Below are 19231 nucleotides of genomic sequence, written 5' to 3'. Positions count from 1 at the left end.
CGGCACCCTGCCGGCCGGTGCGGCTGCAGTTGGTCCTCGGCCCCTCTGACAACCTGCTTGTTTGGCACCATGGCACGGACAGGCTGGAAACTTCGACATTTGTCTGGTTCGCTGGGTTCTGTACATTGGATAAGGTACACGAAGAACATGGAATTGGGATTTGACTTCTTTGATGGAACTACAATGGTGTCAAAGGAGCGCGCCGGCAGGCAACATGTTCAAAACAAACCACGAGCGTTGAGCAAATCCCATCGCAACTCGATGCGTTTTTGATAAATTGGATTTCCGGTGTCGATCACGAAGCCGTAGCGCGCGGCTCCCGGTGCGGAGGCCAGCGCTCTGCTTGTCTTTTCAAACGTCATTGCAGGAGGCTATGTCGAAGCATCTCAATCATGAAGTTAACTGAAAAAGTGCTTTCTTCTCACACGGTATGTACATGATTCTTTTCGGAAACCTCGGTCCCACAGAACACCAATATTGGACAGACATGTGAGAAGACGCTCAAGTGTTACGAACAAGTAAATAGACACAGTCGTGTAGCGCAGTGTACTGCGTAGACACGCCGATGGACCGTCGGCAGCATGACAGCTACGAATTTGGACCAACACCACCTTCGGGACTTGTGGCACCCAATATCGCTCACCCCGCTGTACTCGTTCGGGGGCCACTTCCCGGGAAGATCTCCTTCCTGCATGCAACCCTCTCTCTCAAAAATGGCAGGGCTTGAGAGAGAGGGTTGCATTCTGGTAGACGAGAACCGCCTACCGTAGCATTGGAATAATTCCACAACGTCTACAGTTGTCATCATTTTGGTCGAGGCTATTCCTCTTGGACGGGCTTGGCCGTTCGGGAACGAGGTCGTTCCGACGCCATGATTTTCGCACATAATCTTCCAGAGACAGCCTCTGTATCAAAGGTGAGCTAATTCATACGCAGCTCAGTAATCGACCCGTCCCGGTCAGCGCTTGGGGATCTCATGCTCAGGAACAGTGAGCAAAACATACGTCACTGTTTGAAGCTTCACTGGCTTCTGTTTGGCTAAACGCTTTGATGGCACCTACGTAAGTCTTCGAACTCCAACCCAGAATAGCTTGAATAACCCCATATGACAGATGACCAGCACCGAGAGTCAAATAGGGAGGAGACAGCCTTGGCGCTCCATTGTTTCCACCTGATAAGAATGAAATACTCCTAAATGCATGGAGTCGTGTGGATAAGAGGGGTTCAGCTTCACTTTAAACTCGCTGATGGATTTCTCGCTAAGCGTATCACATAGCAGCAGGTTTCAGCCATTTCTCTGGTCCAAACCTCTGCGCCGGCGGTGTGCCGACCTTGCAGTACAGAAAATGGTCAAGCAAGTTTTCCGAGCTGGGTTACTCCGGCAACTCACAAGGTGTCTTGCATGATAAACAGTGCTTGTCAGGCTCGTTCATCTGATGCTCCCCAAACCCTAAATCATGTCGTTAGTGGATCATTTAACTGGGGGAAGTCTCACGACAGTGAAATAATAACAGGCTCGACCCTTGGAAACCCAGTAGTCCGGTTCAATCTATCGCATGCGTGGAAGGAGCATCGCAAGTCTAGTCTGGCTAGTATGCTAGCGGGCCGAGAAACGCAAAAGCGCAAAGGCGCACATGCGGACAGTTTTCCCTGGCTGCAGTCCGCCCTTTCGTTCTTTCAAGACCAACGCAAGAGCCTAATCGGCGACTGTTGCTGTCAGATATCATAACTCAACTTGTTTTCCAACTTCAAGAACGAGAACCCCCACATCCCGCGAACTCTTCACCAGAATCCAGCGTATCAGTGCTTGCGGAACCACTAAGATTGTGATGTTAATGCGGTTTCCACGCATCATTTCCCGTCTCTATTCTCGCGGCTTGCCTCTTTCGCAGTTCCCCTTCTCCTTTTTCACTATTTGGCAAATCGCGTAAGACGACATTTCTAAGGGAAGAGTGGCCACTTCTTGTCCGGGTTGACCACAAAAGGCGTTTCGTCAAGAACTATCACGATGCAAAGATAGAGTATCAATCAATGGATGGATGCGAAGACTCCGCAATTACCCATTTAGGATATGTGCAGGAATCTGTCTTGTCGATTCGAGGTTTTGGTATCACCAGTAATTAAGTAAACATGTGTTTTATTTGGACTCACTCGGGCTGGTGTTTGTTGACGTGACACCCTCAATTTGCAGAACACTCCAAGGAGAATAATCGCAAACCATGGGAAATACTTTCAAAAGCGAGAAATTGCAGACCCAGCGTGCGATGCTGATTATATTACACGTCTCTAGGCGAGCTAGATGCACAAAAGTCCTTGAAAGTCATTAAAGAAGGGCGACTTTTTAGCACGGCTACAGTCAGCATCAAAACCAACTTTCAAGCTTCAATCATCATCTTGGCAGTAGACGAATTCCGGCACACATCAAATACTTTCTTCTAGCCTTCTGGTCACGAAAAAAACTTAATCATATTCGCGCTTCGCCGACAAAGAGTCCCACTTTGAGCTCAAAGAAGATCTCAAAGAATGACGGACTCGGTGGCGTCAGCTAGCGCTCCGCACCGCGGAACCTCCGTGGTGCGCCCGTACGTCTCGCTCGTATGCTTGTCATTTCATCCTGATTTAGGCAGCTACTTTGCCATTTTTAGGTACTAACAATCTTCATCACACATATCCCCGTGGCCGGCAAGATCTGACAAACACCTGGCCTCGTTGAATTCCTGCAAACCCCCCGGTTGACGCATTCAGCCGGCTTGGTATCTTCGACAGCATCATTCGATTCGACTACGCACTGTCCCTGTGTGGATACCCTCGACTTGCTCTGGCCGCACGATTGGCAGTAGGCTCAACGGTAGAAGCGCCGAAAGTAGCATCCACATCGGCGCCGTGAATTATCAATCGGCACTGAGCGTCGGGCTCCCGGTGCTCGGCGGTACGGCAATAGGAGCGCTGCAGATCTCTCGGGTGCAACATATCAGTGACTTACTACATGCTCTATACCCCTGGTTGTGCTAACGATAGCATATGAGCATATCTCATTAAGCCACCGTACGCACGCTCATAGTTGAAGCAACATGCCTCAACCATTAAGACCGGGACTGCCCCTTTCGGAAGCCGGCTTGTGTCGGTTAAGTCAAGAACAGGAGCCCAAATCGAAGCCAAAAAAGACTAGAAACCGCAGGATTCTGAGTTGCCTTCCGTGTCGACTACATAAGCTCAGTAAGAGAAAACCCCTTCACGTTTTCCTGGGGCAACCTTGCGCGATATCGAGCGACGAAGAGCTTCTCACTGAGACTGACTGAAAAAGAATGCGATAGGACCATACCGTGTCACACATGTCGTCAATACAACCGACAGGATCAATGCCGTCTGCACCCGGCACCTGAAAGCGTGATCAAGCGTGGCCTAGCCCCCTCGCTTCCTCAGATGTCTGGGAAGAAAGCTACGTCGGCGCTTATAACACAATCAAGTATCACCAAGGTGGTACTGCCCGCGAGCACACTTCCGTCAACGCCTTTGAGTGTCGCAGCGATCACCAACACCTCGGAGGATGATTATGATTTCACGAACTCCCAGCCGAATGTGTTAAGTGATCAAGTTCGAACGTCACCAACGACCTTAGACTCGGACCTTCAGTCGATCATTGAAACGCGACTGAGACCGATGCAATATGCAAGAGGGTCCCCTTCATCACATCAATACTCGCCGAATACCGCGCCTCCTCCTGTCAAAGAGGCCAGCCTTTCAGTAGCGTCTTTGGCCTTACAAAATCCATTCTCATCCAAAACACCAACCCTGTTTGACGAGCCTCAATTATTCTGGAAACGGTATCTGCTAAGCCTGCTTCCTGCTCAGACCCAAGCCGATTTACTGCTCACCTACTTCTTTGAGAACATCAACTGGATCTATCATGCTATCCATGCCCCATCGTTTCGAGCCCAATACTCCATGCTATGGTCAAAAAGTGTTGAGGACGTCGACTTGATATGGCTTTCACTATTGTTCATCATGTTTTCGCTCAGTTCGCTCTATATACCGGCCCCAATGGCTGAAGCAGCAGGATTTGAGGTCTCAGACCTTGCCGCCCTGTCACATCGATGGTACTCTGCTTCCCGCCAATCTTTGCAATCGGGCGGGTATGAGTCCAAGCCGACCTTGATACAGCTCCAGGTTTTCATTGTTACCCAGCTGTACTGGTACGGAACTAAGGACATCGAGGCTCTCAATACGTAAGTCTCAGCGAAACTTCGTCTGGGTACCTCATGCGTCGATAGAACTAACAAGATCTTCACCAATAGGCACCTAGCACAAGCTATCCGCCAAGGGCAAGCTCTTGGTCTTGACCGGGAAAGTCCACCATCCATCTCGGATTGCCTTGAGAGGGAATTACGGCACAGAGTTTGGTGGGATCTGGCTGGGGCAGATACGTACGTTCAATGTTGCTTGCTGAGGTGCGGAAAAAGGTTCTCTAACATGACGCAGGTTTCAATCACTCTGTCTAGGAAGACCTCCTTTGCTGCAATCGCATCTCTCCAATGTCCCATTCCCTTCCAACTGTAATGATGTCGACATCAACTCTGTCTCTGCTCAAGTCAAGCCTCTGAACGAGCCGACCGAGATGAGTATGCACCACTTTCGCGGTCGAATCTTCAAGGTCTTCAACAAGCTGTGGTTGGACAACGGTGCAAACCTCGGTTCTCATGATTTTGTGTCAAGCATCGATGCTGAGCTTACGGCTATCACCGACCAGTTTCCGTGGTATTTCAAAGACCCAGCACGGAGTGTGGAAAGCAAGGCTCCGGCACTTCCACCAAACTTTGGCTTTGTTCTGTGGGGTCACCATCTACTAGACAGTTGCATAGCAGTTCAGAGAGTACGGATGTACCGACCTTTCCTTCAGCTCAAGGCCGGCGAAATGTTCCAACGCTGTGTCGCGGCGGGGTCGTTGACATTGACGCTGTACAAGGCCCTTCGCTCCCCCGACGAGGCACGTTTCCGACGATCAGATAAGTTGCGAATCCAGGCGTATCACGTTATTTCAGCCGCCATTGTTCTTGCTACTTTTCTTCTGGTAGAACAACCCGCCAACGCAGCCTCAATCCGCCATGATATTGAGATGATAGCTTCAGACTTGCAACCCCCCGCACCGGGAACTACAGAAGACAAACGCTCCATCGCAACTATCGACGACGGCCTCAAAGTGCTGCATCAGATCTTGTCTATATCCGACGACAAAGCTTATAATCTTTCACAAGATACTGCGGGCCCTGCGGCGCTGGCACCAGGGATTTCTTCCGTGTTCGGCGGAGAAGCCACAGCTCGCAAATATCTCGAGAGATGCGCTTTCAAGTATCTTGGATGTGATGATGTAATTCACAATGGACAACCCATGGCTTTAGCCACTTCAGCCAGTGCTTCCAGTTGGGAGGCACTGATGGATCCTTCGTCGTGGGGCGAATGGGGTGATGGGTTCTGGGCAGAATTGGACCTGGCCATGGGAGAGGGCTCAGGAGAGATTTGAAGCTCACAAAGAGAAGATCTCAGCACTTTAAAAACCGCGATGTTATGCTCTGTCCTAAGGTCTCTGTCAAGTGAAGATATTTATTCTATTGGGTATCTTGACCATCCGCGCTGCTTTGTCTGTTCTTTGCAAAGTCATACGATGTGGATCACAACTTAAAAGACGAAGTTGGAATTTCTCTTCTTACCGCTGAGGTCGAAAACCACTTAGTTTTTGTTAATTGTTTTCACAGTTTCATTTCGTTGCAATGAATATCTGCCTCGACCCATTCTGAGCTTACCGCTGAGCTTATCGTTGATCGTCTTGGAACATTTTGGTTGTGTTGACTTCGCTGTTCAACTTTCATGTTGACTTGATCTCATTCTCTTGGTAATCGAGAGCACCGCAGTGAAAGTTCAAGACTAGCTGAACAATTGGCTTTTAAAGTGAGGTGGTTGGTGGCCATCGGCTTTTATATCCGCTTTGGTGGTGGGTATTCCGCGGGGAATGTTTCGTGTTGGCTGCGTAGCGTCAATGCCATCTTTAACCGGACCAACTCAACAAACAAAACCAAAACCCACGATGACCAGCAGGTCAGCGGGGGTTCGGAGACTCATCATTGGCGGTGTATCCAGGAAACTCTGGGGGGATACGCGGGGATGCTCGGGCTTGGCGGCATTCGGGGCAGTTGGCCATCCTTGGACGTCCGGCAAATGGGCGTCGTGCGTTAGCGTCCCCGTGGGAGCTGTTGCGGGCCACTACGGGCCATTTGCGGGGGCGGGGATGCAGTAGCTCCAGTAGCTCGACACAGGGCGACACAGGGCCGTTCCACCCAGCCCAGGGGGTGCTGCCGGGATAGCTCCCCAAAGCTCCCCAAACAGGGAAAATATCGCCGACACGCGCCCAACAAATCCAATTGGGAGTCGCGAGACGGTGACATGATGTAAGGAAGAGCAAGACACCCCGACTGCGGACATCGTCCGATATAAATATCACGGCGGGCAATACCCCGAGCACTCGGACAGCTCAGTCCAACTTTCGTGAGCTCGATCGATACACCTCCGCCTCTGCCTCCTCTTCACCCGGCAAACTACGACCTCGCATCACGTCCATACCTTACTTCACGGCCTAGCAGAGTCAGCAAAATGGGCAAGCCTATCGTTCTCCAGCTCGGCGACGACATCAAGTGGAACCATGACCTCTACAAGGACTTCGGCTCCAAGTTCGAGATCCGGCGCTCCTACAGCATGTCGCGCGCCGAGTTCATCCAGGCGCTGAAGGACAAGAAGTTCGGCGACTTCTTCGCCATCTACCGCCCATTCTGGAACACGGGAGGAGAGATGGGCAACTGGGACAAGGAGCTGATCTCGCTTCTGCCCTCGTCATGCAAGGTCTACGCCAGTGCCGGAGCTGGGTTCGACTGGGTTGACACGGAGTCGCTGGCACAGCGGGGTAAGTCGCTCGGACGCTGCAACGAAGCCATTGATACTTTGTGCCAATTGCTGCAACTACGTTGTCGCCAAACTGGACTAACCATTTAACAGGAGTGACTTACTGCAACGCCGCCGCGGCCTGCACGGAATCTGTCGCCGACGGCGCCATCTGGCTTCTCATCTCCATCTTCCGCCTCTTCTCGTGGTCATCCACCGCCGCGCGCTCAGGCGACCCCGACCAGTTCGTCGACGCCAACAAGAACCTCGCCGTCGTCTCGCGCAACCCCAATGGCTTCAGCCTGGGCATCATTGGCTTCGGCAAGATCGGGCGCAGAATCGCAGAGAAGGCTTACCGCTCCCACGACATGAAGATCCTGTACAACGACGTCGTCCGCATGCCTGCCGAGCTCGAGAAGTCCACGGACGCGACATACTACAAGAACGTCGACGACCTGCTCGCCACCGCTGACTGCGTCTTGGTCGCGACGCCTTTCGCCGGCAAGACGCTCCTCGACGCCCAGGGAATCGCAAAGATGAAGAAGGGCGCCAAGGTCATCAACATTGCCCGCGGCAAGTTGATTGATGAGGATGCCCTCGTTGCTGCGTTGAAGAGCGGCCACCTGTCCGCTGCTGGACTTGACGTTCACTTCAACGAGCCCCATGTCAGCAAGGAGCTCATCAAGATGAGGAATGTCGAGGTTCTGTCGCACAATGCTGGAGCTTCACTAGACGCTCACATTGGCTTTGAGAGACTGGGCATGGAGAATATTCTGTCCTTTGAGAAGACAGGCAAGGCCATCACCCCGGTCAATGCTCACTTGATCAAGCAAAGCCGTCTGTGATGTGATGAAAAGGATTGGGAAAAGCCGACATGAATCTGTATTTATAGCAGGGAAACTTTGGAGTTCTGCGGTGGAAACTTGGACGAGGGAAATATCATGACCAAAAAACCAATTCAAAAGCACCTTCATTGCACATTTACCGACGTGACTACTGTTAATTTCTCTTTCAACGCGCGTGCATGAGATGGGACTTCGAGGGCGGCGCTGGATGGAAAAGACAACCCTCAAAAGAATCCATGAGTAGGCTACAACAAATCTCGTGCATAGATTGTAGATTTCCCAAACTGGAAGACCCTGAGTGTTTCCTGCATAGCTCTTGGTGCTACAACTCGCTTGCCTTACTTGCCTGTCTCAATTACACTGATTGAGTTGTTCAGAGTGAAGACATCAATATGCTCCCATCGGCCAATCATGTAAGAGCAGGACTTAACAACGATGTATTTCTGACTGCATTACGTTTTGAAAGTTGCTCTAGCAGTCGAAACAGATGACCATTCGGTCCACACCCAACACCGAGAGCCGCTTAGATGAGTACCAAGCATAGATTTGGCTCCTGCACTCCCACCGGCAACTTTGGCGAAACAAACTTTGCCACTAAGACGAAAGTGCTATCCAATCCTTGGCCTTGGTCCAAGACATGTCGGACATGTCTCACGTAGCCAATGACGACGTGGCAATTGGATATTGATGATACAGGTTACACAGCAAGCGGCATCTGGTAGTCCTACTGTCCGAAGAGGGGCGGGATTGTCATGAAACTTTATTCCGACTGCTTACAAAATAGGTCCAACGTCTTGCGATCATTTCTTGTCGCGTTCGATGGGTTTGAGACCTACATTCCAGCTCTGTCCTGATACCTCCAGCTTCCAATTTGAGGTGGTCTAATGCCATCCCTAGCCGAGCCCCGTGACCGGTGATTGATATATCAAACACGCTGCCACCCTCTTCCCATCCGCCTCGACGGGCTGTCTTCTCACGAAGCCAAAATGGCTCTCCTCAGTCCGATCACCATGCTCGTCGCTTTTATTATTCTCGGCATAGCCGTGTCAGTTCGCGTAAGTCCAAAGATTTTTCCGTTGCTGGCCGCCAGCTGCCTGATGCTGATCTCGCGATTTAGCTTGCCGTGGCTGCTATATCCTCACCTTTGAAGCACATACCTGGACCCTGGTATATCAACTTTACGCATTGGGTTCTGAAATATTACACCGTCACGGGCCAGCGCATGTACTATATCCACTCGCTTCATGAGCGCTATGGTCCCGTTGTACGCATCACCCCGGATGAGATATCCGTGGCCGACCCCGATGGCTACATTGATATCTATCGGATGGGGTCTGGCTTCATCAAGTCGAAGTTCTATAGACAGATCTCGGGTGGTGCCAATCCTGCTATTTTTACGATAATCGATCCAAAGGAGCATGCCGCCCGCCGTAAGCTTTTCGCTCGCGCGTTTACTATATCTTCGATTCGTGAAAACTGCGAGGCATTGGTGCGCGAGAAAGTTGAGAAAGCAACTGATTGCATTCGGTCTGAAGCGATGGAGGGCCGATCTGACGTTCTGAAATGGTGGACACTCATGGCCAGCGATGTTGTTGGACAGCTAGCCTTCGGAGAATCTTTCGAATTGTTAGAGCTGGGCAAGGTACGTCTTGATATCTCGCATCATACCGAGAGCAAAGGCTGATGATATCAACAATCAGAAGAACCGATTCGTCGAGGTTCTCCAGGCAGCAGCTGCTGCCAGTGCCCGACGCATCGAGCTGCCGTGGCTACACGCTTTGATCAGTCATCTCTCACGGCTTTCACCCAGGACAATGCAGCTACTAACCAACACGAGAGGGGAGATGATTAAGTACGGCCAGAAAGCTGTCGAAAACTTGCGCCGGAATAAGGACAATAAGGCAAATCTGTTTGCTACGATCCTGGCCGAAAGCGAAACCAACGAAAAGTCTAAGCTTACTGACGACGTTATCCGGGTAGAAGCCTCGAACATGCTCATCGCTGGATCAGATACGCTTTCGAACTCACTGACATACATCGTCTGGGCGATTCTGAAGAGACCCGAGCTCCAACGGCGGCTCGAGGATGAAGTTGCAGCTTTGGACGATCATTTCGACGACGTTGTTCTGGAAAAGCTCCCATTACTGAATGCTGTCATCTACGAATCGATGCGTCTCTATGGCTCTGCATCGGGCAGTTTCCCTAGAGAGACACCGCCGTGCGGAGCTACCATTGGAGGTTACTTCATCCCTGGAGGTACGGAAGTAGCACTGCAGGCCTACACTATCCATCGCCTTCCCGAAGTGTTCTCAGACCCCTTGAAGTAAGTTCCGCATACTCTGCTTCGTGACGTTGGTGACATCGTTTTGCTTATCTCCATTAGATTTGACGAGTCTCGATTCATGCCCGGAGTTCCGACGGAGAGGCAGAAGCAACTTTTCTCGGCATTTGGTCATGGGTCACGATCGTGCATTGGAATTCACCTGGCTTGGATGGAACTGAGGTTGGCCATCGCTCTGTTGTTTCGCAAGTGTCGAGGTCTGCGGCTCGCAGACAACATGACGGACGACATGATGCATATGGTGAGTTTTCTGGTTATAAAGCCAGCGGGAAACACATGCGATGTGACGTTATGCAAGAAGTAAGCAGGACCTTTTGGGAATCGGTAGAGTACAAGAGAAACTATACATTTTGTGGCATCGTGGAAAGCTGCGTAATTGACTCTCTGCCTTCCCTTCATGGCCACCTCGTTCTCGTCTTGTAGAGCCTAATGCCGATGACCATACGAAACTGGCTTTCTCTTGCTGGGCCAACCCTCTGTCTATTCCCCCTACGTGGCAATTGCCTTTCCGCTGTTTGTGACTCTCCTATGGCAACGTCTCTCGGGGCAAGGGCAGACGACACGTTTGAAACGGATACTGGACTCCAGGCGTAGTCTCCATCAATCTCCTCAGCCAACTCAATGTGTGCTTCCCATTGCTTGAAATCGAGTTCTTTCGCTCCAAGGTAATTCCATTGCTTTTATCCCACACCACATATCCCCATCGCCTCAGAGGCTGAGCTTGACTCTAAGGTAGAATTCCACGACATGGCAGCGCGACATCTGTCGCAATACAGTTGCATGCGTGAGTAGGTATTTTCTTGTTTCGCTCTTGCTGAAAGCTGAGAAGCACAATGACCCAGAACGACATTCAATCCTCAATTTGGTGAACAACAACCGACTACCCCAGTACTTGGCTTTTCCCTTCGCATGGGCAACCTAGCATGGATAAGTAGCCGTTCCATCTGATGCAAAACGGGTGTGACAGGTTCTAGAACCTGTAGAAAACCCGACTGTGCGGGGAGAACCGCTTAACCAAGCCTAACAAAGTGTGAGGTGAACAGGTGCTCCTAAAAGCAGCAGTCCGCTCAAGTTGGACTTTTGTCGGGTTTACGATCACCCTGTAATCTAGAACATGTGATCATGACTCATGTTCCCGCCAAGCTATAGAGTTTCAGGGACTATGTTCACTGAATCTGACTTCGCTTGCTTTCCTGTCTTGACTCGAGGGAGCTGAGCAATCTTATCATTGGCCTCCACGTCGTTAGTGAAAGAAGGTTAGTGGTTTTTCATCTTGAAGTCCTCGAGAACCTTTCATCTTTTTGGTTTAACCGCCAATCCAGAAGGGCGAAGTATGGGGAAAACGTAAGTGCTCTCTGTCTTTACATTTTGCGTGGTCGAATTGAGATTCCTTTGAGTGTGCTAAGTTTTTCTGTGATTCTGGACCCAGCACAAACAACCCAAGACAGCAGAGGGGCGGTACATGACGATTAAAACATCCAGCAGGTACATCGTGTTTCGCCAAACCTTTTTTCTGTATGCATACGTTAGTGGGCACTTTTATCAACGTGGCTATTCTCGAGAAGGAAAGCATCACTGGTCTTCATTTTCTGAAGCACAGGACCCCCAGACAGAACAACATGTTGTATCCTGAACCCCAGTGAACTCTAAACTCGAACATCTTAGGGGAAGGTCCAGGATCAGTGCCGTGCATAAGTACAAGTCATGTTGATTGGTACATCTTGTGACAGTACACACCGGTAAGATACGTGTAAAAACATACAAAAGGCCGTGGAAAGCCTCAGCCCACGGATTGCTTCTGATCATCAGCTTTCTATCCCATCACTACAGTCTTCGTTCAAACCGACCTCACACTCACTCTCAATAATCAATTGTCCTTCCGACTCAAAAGATAGTGTAAGCTACACGTCGGTCATTGGCTTGACTTGGTAACAAATGCTAAGAAACTCTCATAGCAACATGGTTCGCATCTCCTCCTTCCTCGCAGTTCTCGCTGCTGTCACCTCGGCCTCAGCTCTGCGATGCAACATCCAAGTCCGCAACTCCGTCGGCGGAGTCGTTGGAAGCTCTTGTGTCGACGCAGGAGCCACTGGATCTGTTCAGAGCTCCCAGTCCGGCGCTACGATCAACTTCAAGACCTCTACCAGCTGTGGCGTTGATGCCACCGGTGGTCTTGGCCCCAATGAGTCTCTCTCCAACGGTGGCAACTGCTAAACGTTCTGCGTCACTCACGAGGTATACCCCATGCAATCTCGGAACAGCCTGATGGGAGTTGAAATAAGGACACGCATTTATGCCAGGCACGTCGGCAGTACTGCAATAGACACATAGATCTCCGTTTTCACCTAATGTTTCGGCATAGTCCTCACTTCCTATGATCATTTCTGTGAACTTTGAGCTCTTTTGATATGAAAAGGGTCGCTGGATGCCCGCATTTCTCTGGGAAACTTCTTTCGTTCTATCAAAGCAATATCAGACACAGTAGTGAGCCCAAAGCCAAACTTAAATCCATCATTCTGTCGTCACAAGAATGTTCAGACACAGGCAGGAGAGAGGGTGGTCACTTGACATCTATCTGTAAGTTAGCTTCCTATACCATGTTGGTAGGCTTATTTCTACATCTGCAGATCTCGGAGATTGATAAGATAAGTCGACTTGGCAACTACTCAGATGAAAACTGTCGACAAGCCCATTGATATCGGGAGCAACGAACTGTCAAACTTGTCAATACGTCCTGCAACGTTGCGAGATAGCATAGATACAATCGTCGAGCTATCTCATGCGCCAAGTCGGTAGATAGTCTCCAACGGTCATGTTCATCCGAGAGTCTTGTCTCCTGTTCCCTTATCATAGGCTGTTGGTTTAAACCCCAACAGGACTCGCCCGCATCCCGCCTTTTGAGCTCGACATACCCCACTTACATTGCGTCTTGATAACGCCATCAGATAATGCATGCCTCATTCGTTGCGGCAAGATCCCTCCACATCCCATGCTATTCCCGCAGTTTGCTCGGTAGATTGTGAGGTAAATAGCCGACGCGAGAAAGACCAATACGGGCCTCGAGGTCGGAGCGAGTGCGACGCAGAATATCGCCAACTTCGCTATTGGCCCAGCCACTAGCTCGTCCGACATTCCCAACAAGTGTTCCGGGGTTCTTCGCGGGATTGAACGTTGACCAATTATTGCCTTGTCATTTCCCCTGCCATAAGATGATAAGCTATTCCCATCTTGAAGAAGAAACTGCATTATCGGGGTGGCAACGCAGCTCCTTTCACAGCACATCACGAAGATCCGCAATTGCATGCTGTTAGTGCCCGGAAGACAGACCTGTAGTTGTTTTCTTTATATTGAATGCAATGACGTCCTTCCCAAGTGTCTTCTCTCGTAGCGTGTATTTTGCAATAACGCAGCCATGTCACAATTACGGGATGAGAAGGCTGCGCTGAACGATTCCAAAGCCCCTAGTGTGGCTGTTGATCCTGTGCTTGATACAACGGAGAAGCTCTTTCTCGGCGGGCTAGATGACAGTCCAGACGGAACAAAGCGGGGATCGACTGATGATTCGGAGCCGGAATATGACTTTAAATCCGAAGAGTTCGCAAATATTCCAGAGCTTGTTCGGACCGTCGTGGGCTTCGAAGATGACCCGTCCTTGCCCGTCATAACCTTTCGATCCATTCTACTCTCGACCATCTTTTGTACGATTGGCAGCACTGTTTCTCAACTCTCATAGTAAGATTACGTCTCGATACCACTGATCTAGCATGGAAACTGAATAATGAGTAGCTTCCGAACAACTACTGCGCCGTTCCCAGTCTTCTTCGTTATCTTGGCATCAGCCCCTCTTGGAAGGCTACTTGCTAGAATACTGCCAGCTTATACCGTGCCATTGGGCCGATTTTCTTTCTCCCTGAACCCTGGGCCATTTTCTATCAAAGAGCATGCAATCATTGGAATTGCGGCAAATGCTGGCAGTCAAGGCCAGTGGGCAAGTTAGTGCAGTCCACCCCTTTAGCTACTACTTGCACTGACCTGATCCAGCTTACCTGCCCACGAATGCGGCTTTATACTACGGCATCACAATAAATCCAGCCATAGCTTTGTTCTTCGGATGGGTCAGTTCCATCAACCTATTTGTGTGTCCCACTAGCTGATCTTGGTAGGGTGCATCGCTTCTCGGATTTGCCTTCGCAGCAATGGGTAAGGCTCTAGAACTTAGCCTCAAAGAGAACCTGCTAACTCCACCAAGTTCGAAAGATTTTGATTGATGATCCGGAGTTCATCTTCCCACTTTCTCTGCAGCAAGTCACGCTCTATAGAAGCATGCAAGGCAAAAGCGAGCTTCACAAAAGCGTTTCTCAGAAGCAGATGAAGGTAAACAACTTGTCCCGCGTACATCCTGGAAATGGCTGACGTTCTTATCCAGGTGTTCTGGTGGATTTTGCTGGGGACATTTGTCTGGCAGTTCCTGCCTGAGTATATATTCCCATTCGTTGCCGCACTTGCGCCTCTCTGCTGGTTTGCTAGCCGCAACCATGTGGTCAACTTTCTCGGTGCTGGCAGAGGAGGTGTCGGACTTCTCAACATCACACTCAACTGGTCCAACATCACATCTACGGTCATCACCTACCCTTACAGCGTTCAGGTTACCATCTTCGTTGGTTTTGTTATTACGGTAAGCCAAAGTTCCCTATCTTGGCTTCACGATACTAAGAGAAACATTTCATTAGACTTGGATCTTGATCCCGGTTGCGTACTTCGGGAACCTATGGGGTTCCCCTACGTATAACATCATGTCCAATGGCGTATTCCAGAAGAATGGATCAGATTATCCATTTGAGTCTTTGAGTAATAATAATCTATCCCAACTGGTGACTCATGACTAATTAGCCCAGTCTACACTGACTCGAGCGGGAACCAACATGTCAATGAGACAAGATACCACGAAGTTGGCCTTGCCTACTCAGGCGCCCAATACACGTGGGAGATTTTCATGGTAAGTGAAACACATCAAAGCCATCTACTGGGTACGAATATTCAATTTCTAATGCTATTTCATACAGTGGTATGCATCATACATCTCCTCGTTTGTCTGGTGTGGCTTGTTCTTGGGTCCCAAGATTGTCAAGATTTGGAAAGCCAGGAAGGATAAAGGAGAATACCATCAGGATCGTTTGAGGTAAGCAATCACCTAATTAAGATGCTAGGGGAGGACTTTTTCTGACTCGAACAGCCGCATCATCCAACAATATCCCGGTCTCACTTTATGGTAAGCTCCATTGGAGATTCGAACCGCGCAGCACCTGACTTTTTCTAGGGAATGGGGTCTTCTCACGGCGATACCCGTTGGAATCCTTCTCGTCATTGTCGCCACGAAGTCAATCTGGATGCCGACCTGGACCTACTTCGTCGCACTGGGATTTGGTGCTGCAGCCATGTTACCTATGAGTTTGGTCTACGCCATGTCGGGTTATTCGATCAAGGTTGGTTTTTTTAATGAGCTCATCTATGGCTGTAAGTGCCCAACTTCTACCTGTAATGGCCAGTTGAAGCTGATAATCGTCTTCAGATATGATCGACGCCCGTGGATCATCTCGCCATCCACTTGGTCAGCTCGCTTACCGCATCATATCCGGCAACGTTTGGTATGATGCTCGAATTGTTCTTGAGGACCAAAAGGTAAGGCGCGATCTCATTCCTCGGCATATGAAGCAAGACTCACGAAAACGCAGATTGGCCACTATCTCCATCTACCCCCTAGGGACGTGATTGGCATCCAAATCATCGCAAACATGCTCGCCCTTCCAATCAACTATGGCGTCATGCGATGGGTCATCGCCTCAAAATTCGACTACGTCAGTGGCCGCGTCCCCGATCCTGCGGGGCAGTGGACGGGACAAGAGTTCAAGAGCTACAACACAGCTGGTATTCAATACGCCCTAGTCGGTCCAAAGAAACTCTTCGCATCATCTTTCTTCAAGCCAGTTTTATATGGGTTCCCCGCAGGAGCAGTGGCTCCCATAATTATCTGGCTCCTCCACAAGAAGTTCCCTAAAGCAAGATTTGATCTTTGGAACTCGACCATCTTCTTTGCCAGCGCCGCCACCTTCCACGGAAATCTCAGCACCGGACCTTTCACGACCTTCCTGGTTGGAACGTTCTTCAATTTCTATCTGTACCGGTACAGACGCAAGTTTTGGAATAAGTGGGCTTACATCAGTGGCGCCGCATTGGACACTGGGTTTAATGCCAATCTACTGTTCATCTTCATCTTTCTCGGAACGACGGGAGCTGTAATGGTGAATTGGTGGGGCAATAATGCAGACAATATTGAACGCTGCTTCGCCTTAAAGAAGTAGAGAGGTTAGCTTCACACAAAGCCTACCTAACTGCTTACCAACAGGTTGAAGACATCACTGAGGTCAATATTGGCGGGGTTGAACATACCCATATGATCATGAGTACGTCGCATGAAAGTAGACAGTATGAGATTTACCATTGAGTGCAACGAAATCATCTCAATATCGCAAAATCGATATTTCATCTAGTGACCGCCTATTTTTCCTGTGCTAAGCGACTGCTTTTCCTGTAGCTAGACTCTACCTTGTCGTTGTCGTCATTATGACTTCTCGTCGTCGTCGTCGCTGTCGCTACTATCGTCTTCGATAGGAGTGATGGTAGCCGCGCAGACACAGGAAAATTATGCGCTCTCTTCATCTATATTATTTGAATCTCGACCAATTGTTTCTCCCCCTTATCCAACCACTTTCTTGCCTCACCACGCATGAGACCTTCCACGAAACACTGGCCAATCACCCGCCAACCATTGCCTTGTTGCCGCATAATGATAGGTGCGGAGCAGCCTTTGATCACGAAGATCGAGTCCCCTTTCCTGAGTGCTTTCAGTGTAGCCGTCCCGAAGAGTCCTCTCTCGGTGGTAAATACAGGATATACGATGCCCACATGCTTATCCAAGGATTCTACGAACGCCTTAGGATTCTTGCACATCCCCACATCCTCAACACGGGGAAAGAAACTCTTGAAATCGCAACCCCATGGTCTCCAATGAGCGGCGACCTGCTTTCGGAACTGATTCAAGTCTTTCAAGTTGGCGTGGTTCAGGACTGGGCCCCAGCCACTCTCCTTCATTGCGATGATATTCGGATCGTTGCTGTCCAAGCTGTCGAGCCATGGAATGTCAAGGACCGTTGTTCCAGTATGGCAATCGTAGATCGCTGCTCGATGCAGGGTTTTGATGATTGCCTCTTTCGCGTTTTGTGGCAATATCGTGCAAGCCGGCTGCACAGCATCTTCCAAGACTGAAAGTCCTCCACTTGCCCATCCTAAATGAGGTGCCGTTCCGTCCACCACGTCAACTTGGAATCCTTTCGTCACTAGTATCCGCCCACCATTGTCCAATCTGAACTCTGCTTCTTGACCCCAGCTAGCATCGCAGTCAGTGCCCCAGAGATAGGGATCCCACGCAGAAGTCAGGTCAGGTACCCAAGACGGAAGCTCCAGATCAGAGTCTGTGGTACCAGTAAGGATGATGTCGAAAGACTCGAAGCCGGAGACAAGTGCTCTAGCAAAGTCACAGAACACCTCGGATACGTCTTTTGTATAATCTGGCTCGACATGTTTCGTCACATACTCGGGTATCATCCCCATCAAGCCGTAAAGCCGGTCTCGCAGGTCAAGTGAGCCAGCGAGACGCCCAACCATTAGCAGCAGCCCCAGATCGTCTTGGTCATTTCTCTTTTCTTCTAAAGTCTGCGCACGACCACGACGGACGCGCTCTTGATTGGCTTCAACCAACTCAACGAGCTTAAGCACCCGCCACACCTTCTCTCGAGCCCTTACGGCACCACGGATGTTGGTTGCGCGCTGTAGGAAGTTCTTCAGCGGGATCAACCCCATGCGGAACGTCCCAAAGAGAATTGAGGGATTGAACGGCCCAAGGCACTTTTCTTGGATAACCCACACTCGGGTCCAATATTGTGCGCTAACGACAGTGTCAATCGAATTCCTAATGGTCTCCTTCTTTACCGGATCGGCGAGCACATTCTCAAGTACCTCGGAAGCTGTTTGATCGTCTTTGCACTTGACGATGCACTCATGCAGCAGTGCAAAATCGTGGATGGCGTCGTCTGGAACCTTGCCGAGCCAGATCGACACGACCAGAGCCTTGCCGTAAATCATGCGCATTCGCTTGACTTGACGATTGCGCTCAGCCAAGTCTTTCTGGTTGATGCAAATGGCATCGACCCAAATCTTCAAGCCACCAACATAATCCGGATCCGAAGACAAGGCTCTCAGCGCCGCCTCAAGATTCTGGCCCACGAGAATGACTCGACCGTCCATAATGATAGGCACTTTGACAGTCTGATCGCCCCAAGCATAGCTGAGTGCTCCGTAGTCGCCCCATGCAAAGCGATGGTACCTCTGATGCGACCTGTCTCGTTCAGCCGGCGAGCTTGACCTCGTGGGGCTCAGTGAGCGATATCGCTCGTTCGAAAATTGACGCCAGCCCTCATCGCTATTGCGCCTGGACAGTGGTCTTATTAAAGAGTTTGATTCAAACAGGCGGTAGTCTGATAGATGAGCGTCGAGAGAGACGTGCTGCAGAGTGCAGTGGACGAGGCCATGCCATTCCGGGGGCTCATCGCGTAACTTGGCCAGTGGTGGTAGTTCTAGTGTCTGTAAGTTGAGAACGCGAATCTCGTTGCGGCTTTCGTTGAGTGGAGAGTAAGGGAAATTCGCCACGTCGGTCCGTTGATGTGATGCCATGGTAACGTTGGCGAGGAAAACCTGAATTTTGGAAGAAATTCCAGAGAAGTGGCTCAGATAATCAGGTGCGGCACATGAGGTATTTAGCCTTGGCGTATGTTGCACGAAGATGCGGCATGGGGACGGGTACGGTACTTCATCGATTCAGCCCAGCTGACGCTGCCTACAGATAACCGGGGGTTTGGCACAGCCCCCAATCGAACAAGAGGGGCTGGCCAGGGTCACCATTGGTTCTTTGCCAAAGTCCTAACGCAGGTCGGTTATGAGTCCGTAGTTTTTACACTTGGATTGGAAAGGTGTGGTCACCATTCTCACGGGATTAAGGCCGATT

General features: G+C 50.2%; 4 protein-coding genes across 4 annotated transcripts; 3 read left to right on the top strand and 1 right to left on the bottom strand.

Annotated features, from left to right (window-relative positions):
- Positions 1-6642: 6642 nt before the first annotated feature.
- GOR1-2 (Glyoxylate reductase 1) lies at positions 6643-7772 on the top strand (the record flags this gene model as incomplete). Its single annotated transcript, XM_036640803.1, has 2 exons — positions 6643-6949; positions 7042-7772. The coding sequence occupies 2 exons, from the start codon at positions 6643-6645 to the stop codon at positions 7770-7772; spliced, it is 1038 nt and encodes a 345-aa protein (XP_036495092.1).
- A 986-nt stretch (positions 7773-8758) lies between these two features.
- Positions 8759-12327, top strand: cypX-3 (Cytochrome P450 monooxygenase cypX; the record flags this gene model as incomplete). The annotated part of the gene is made up of 4 exons (XM_036640802.1): positions 8759-8827; positions 8890-9414; positions 9473-10095; positions 12069-12327. 4 exons carry the CDS (start codon positions 8759-8761, stop codon positions 12325-12327), a joined length of 1476 nt encoding a protein of 491 aa, XP_036495091.1.
- Positions 12328-13525: 1198 nt separating this feature from the next.
- OPT2-2 (Oligopeptide transporter 2) lies at positions 13526-16472 on the top strand (the record flags this gene model as incomplete). Its single annotated transcript, XM_036640801.1, has 13 exons — positions 13526-13845; positions 13900-14105; positions 14155-14228; positions 14277-14313; positions 14363-14487; positions 14540-14788; positions 14844-14961; positions 15009-15109; positions 15177-15292; positions 15347-15382; positions 15431-15627; positions 15683-15792; positions 15846-16472. 13 exons carry the CDS (start codon positions 13526-13528, stop codon positions 16470-16472), a joined length of 2316 nt encoding a protein of 771 aa, XP_036495090.1.
- A 358-nt stretch (positions 16473-16830) lies between these two features.
- CGCS363_v008951 (Heterokaryon incompatibility protein 6, OR allele) lies at positions 16831-18474 on the bottom strand (the record flags this gene model as incomplete). Its single annotated transcript, XM_036640800.1, has 1 exon — positions 16831-18474. The coding sequence occupies one exon, from the start codon at positions 18472-18474 to the stop codon at positions 16831-16833; it is 1644 nt and encodes a 547-aa protein (XP_036495089.1).
- Between the last annotated feature and the right edge of the window lie 757 nt (positions 18475-19231).

Source organism: Colletotrichum siamense (genome assembly GCF_013390195.1).
Source record: "Colletotrichum siamense strain Cg363 chromosome Unknown KSG_Cg363_contig05, whole genome shotgun sequence".
In the NCBI taxonomy this organism is placed as follows: domain Eukaryota; kingdom Fungi; phylum Ascomycota; class Sordariomycetes; order Glomerellales; family Glomerellaceae; genus Colletotrichum; species Colletotrichum siamense.
The sequence above is the reverse complement of the archived record's forward strand: the minus strand, read 5'-3'. Positions and strand labels throughout refer to the sequence as shown.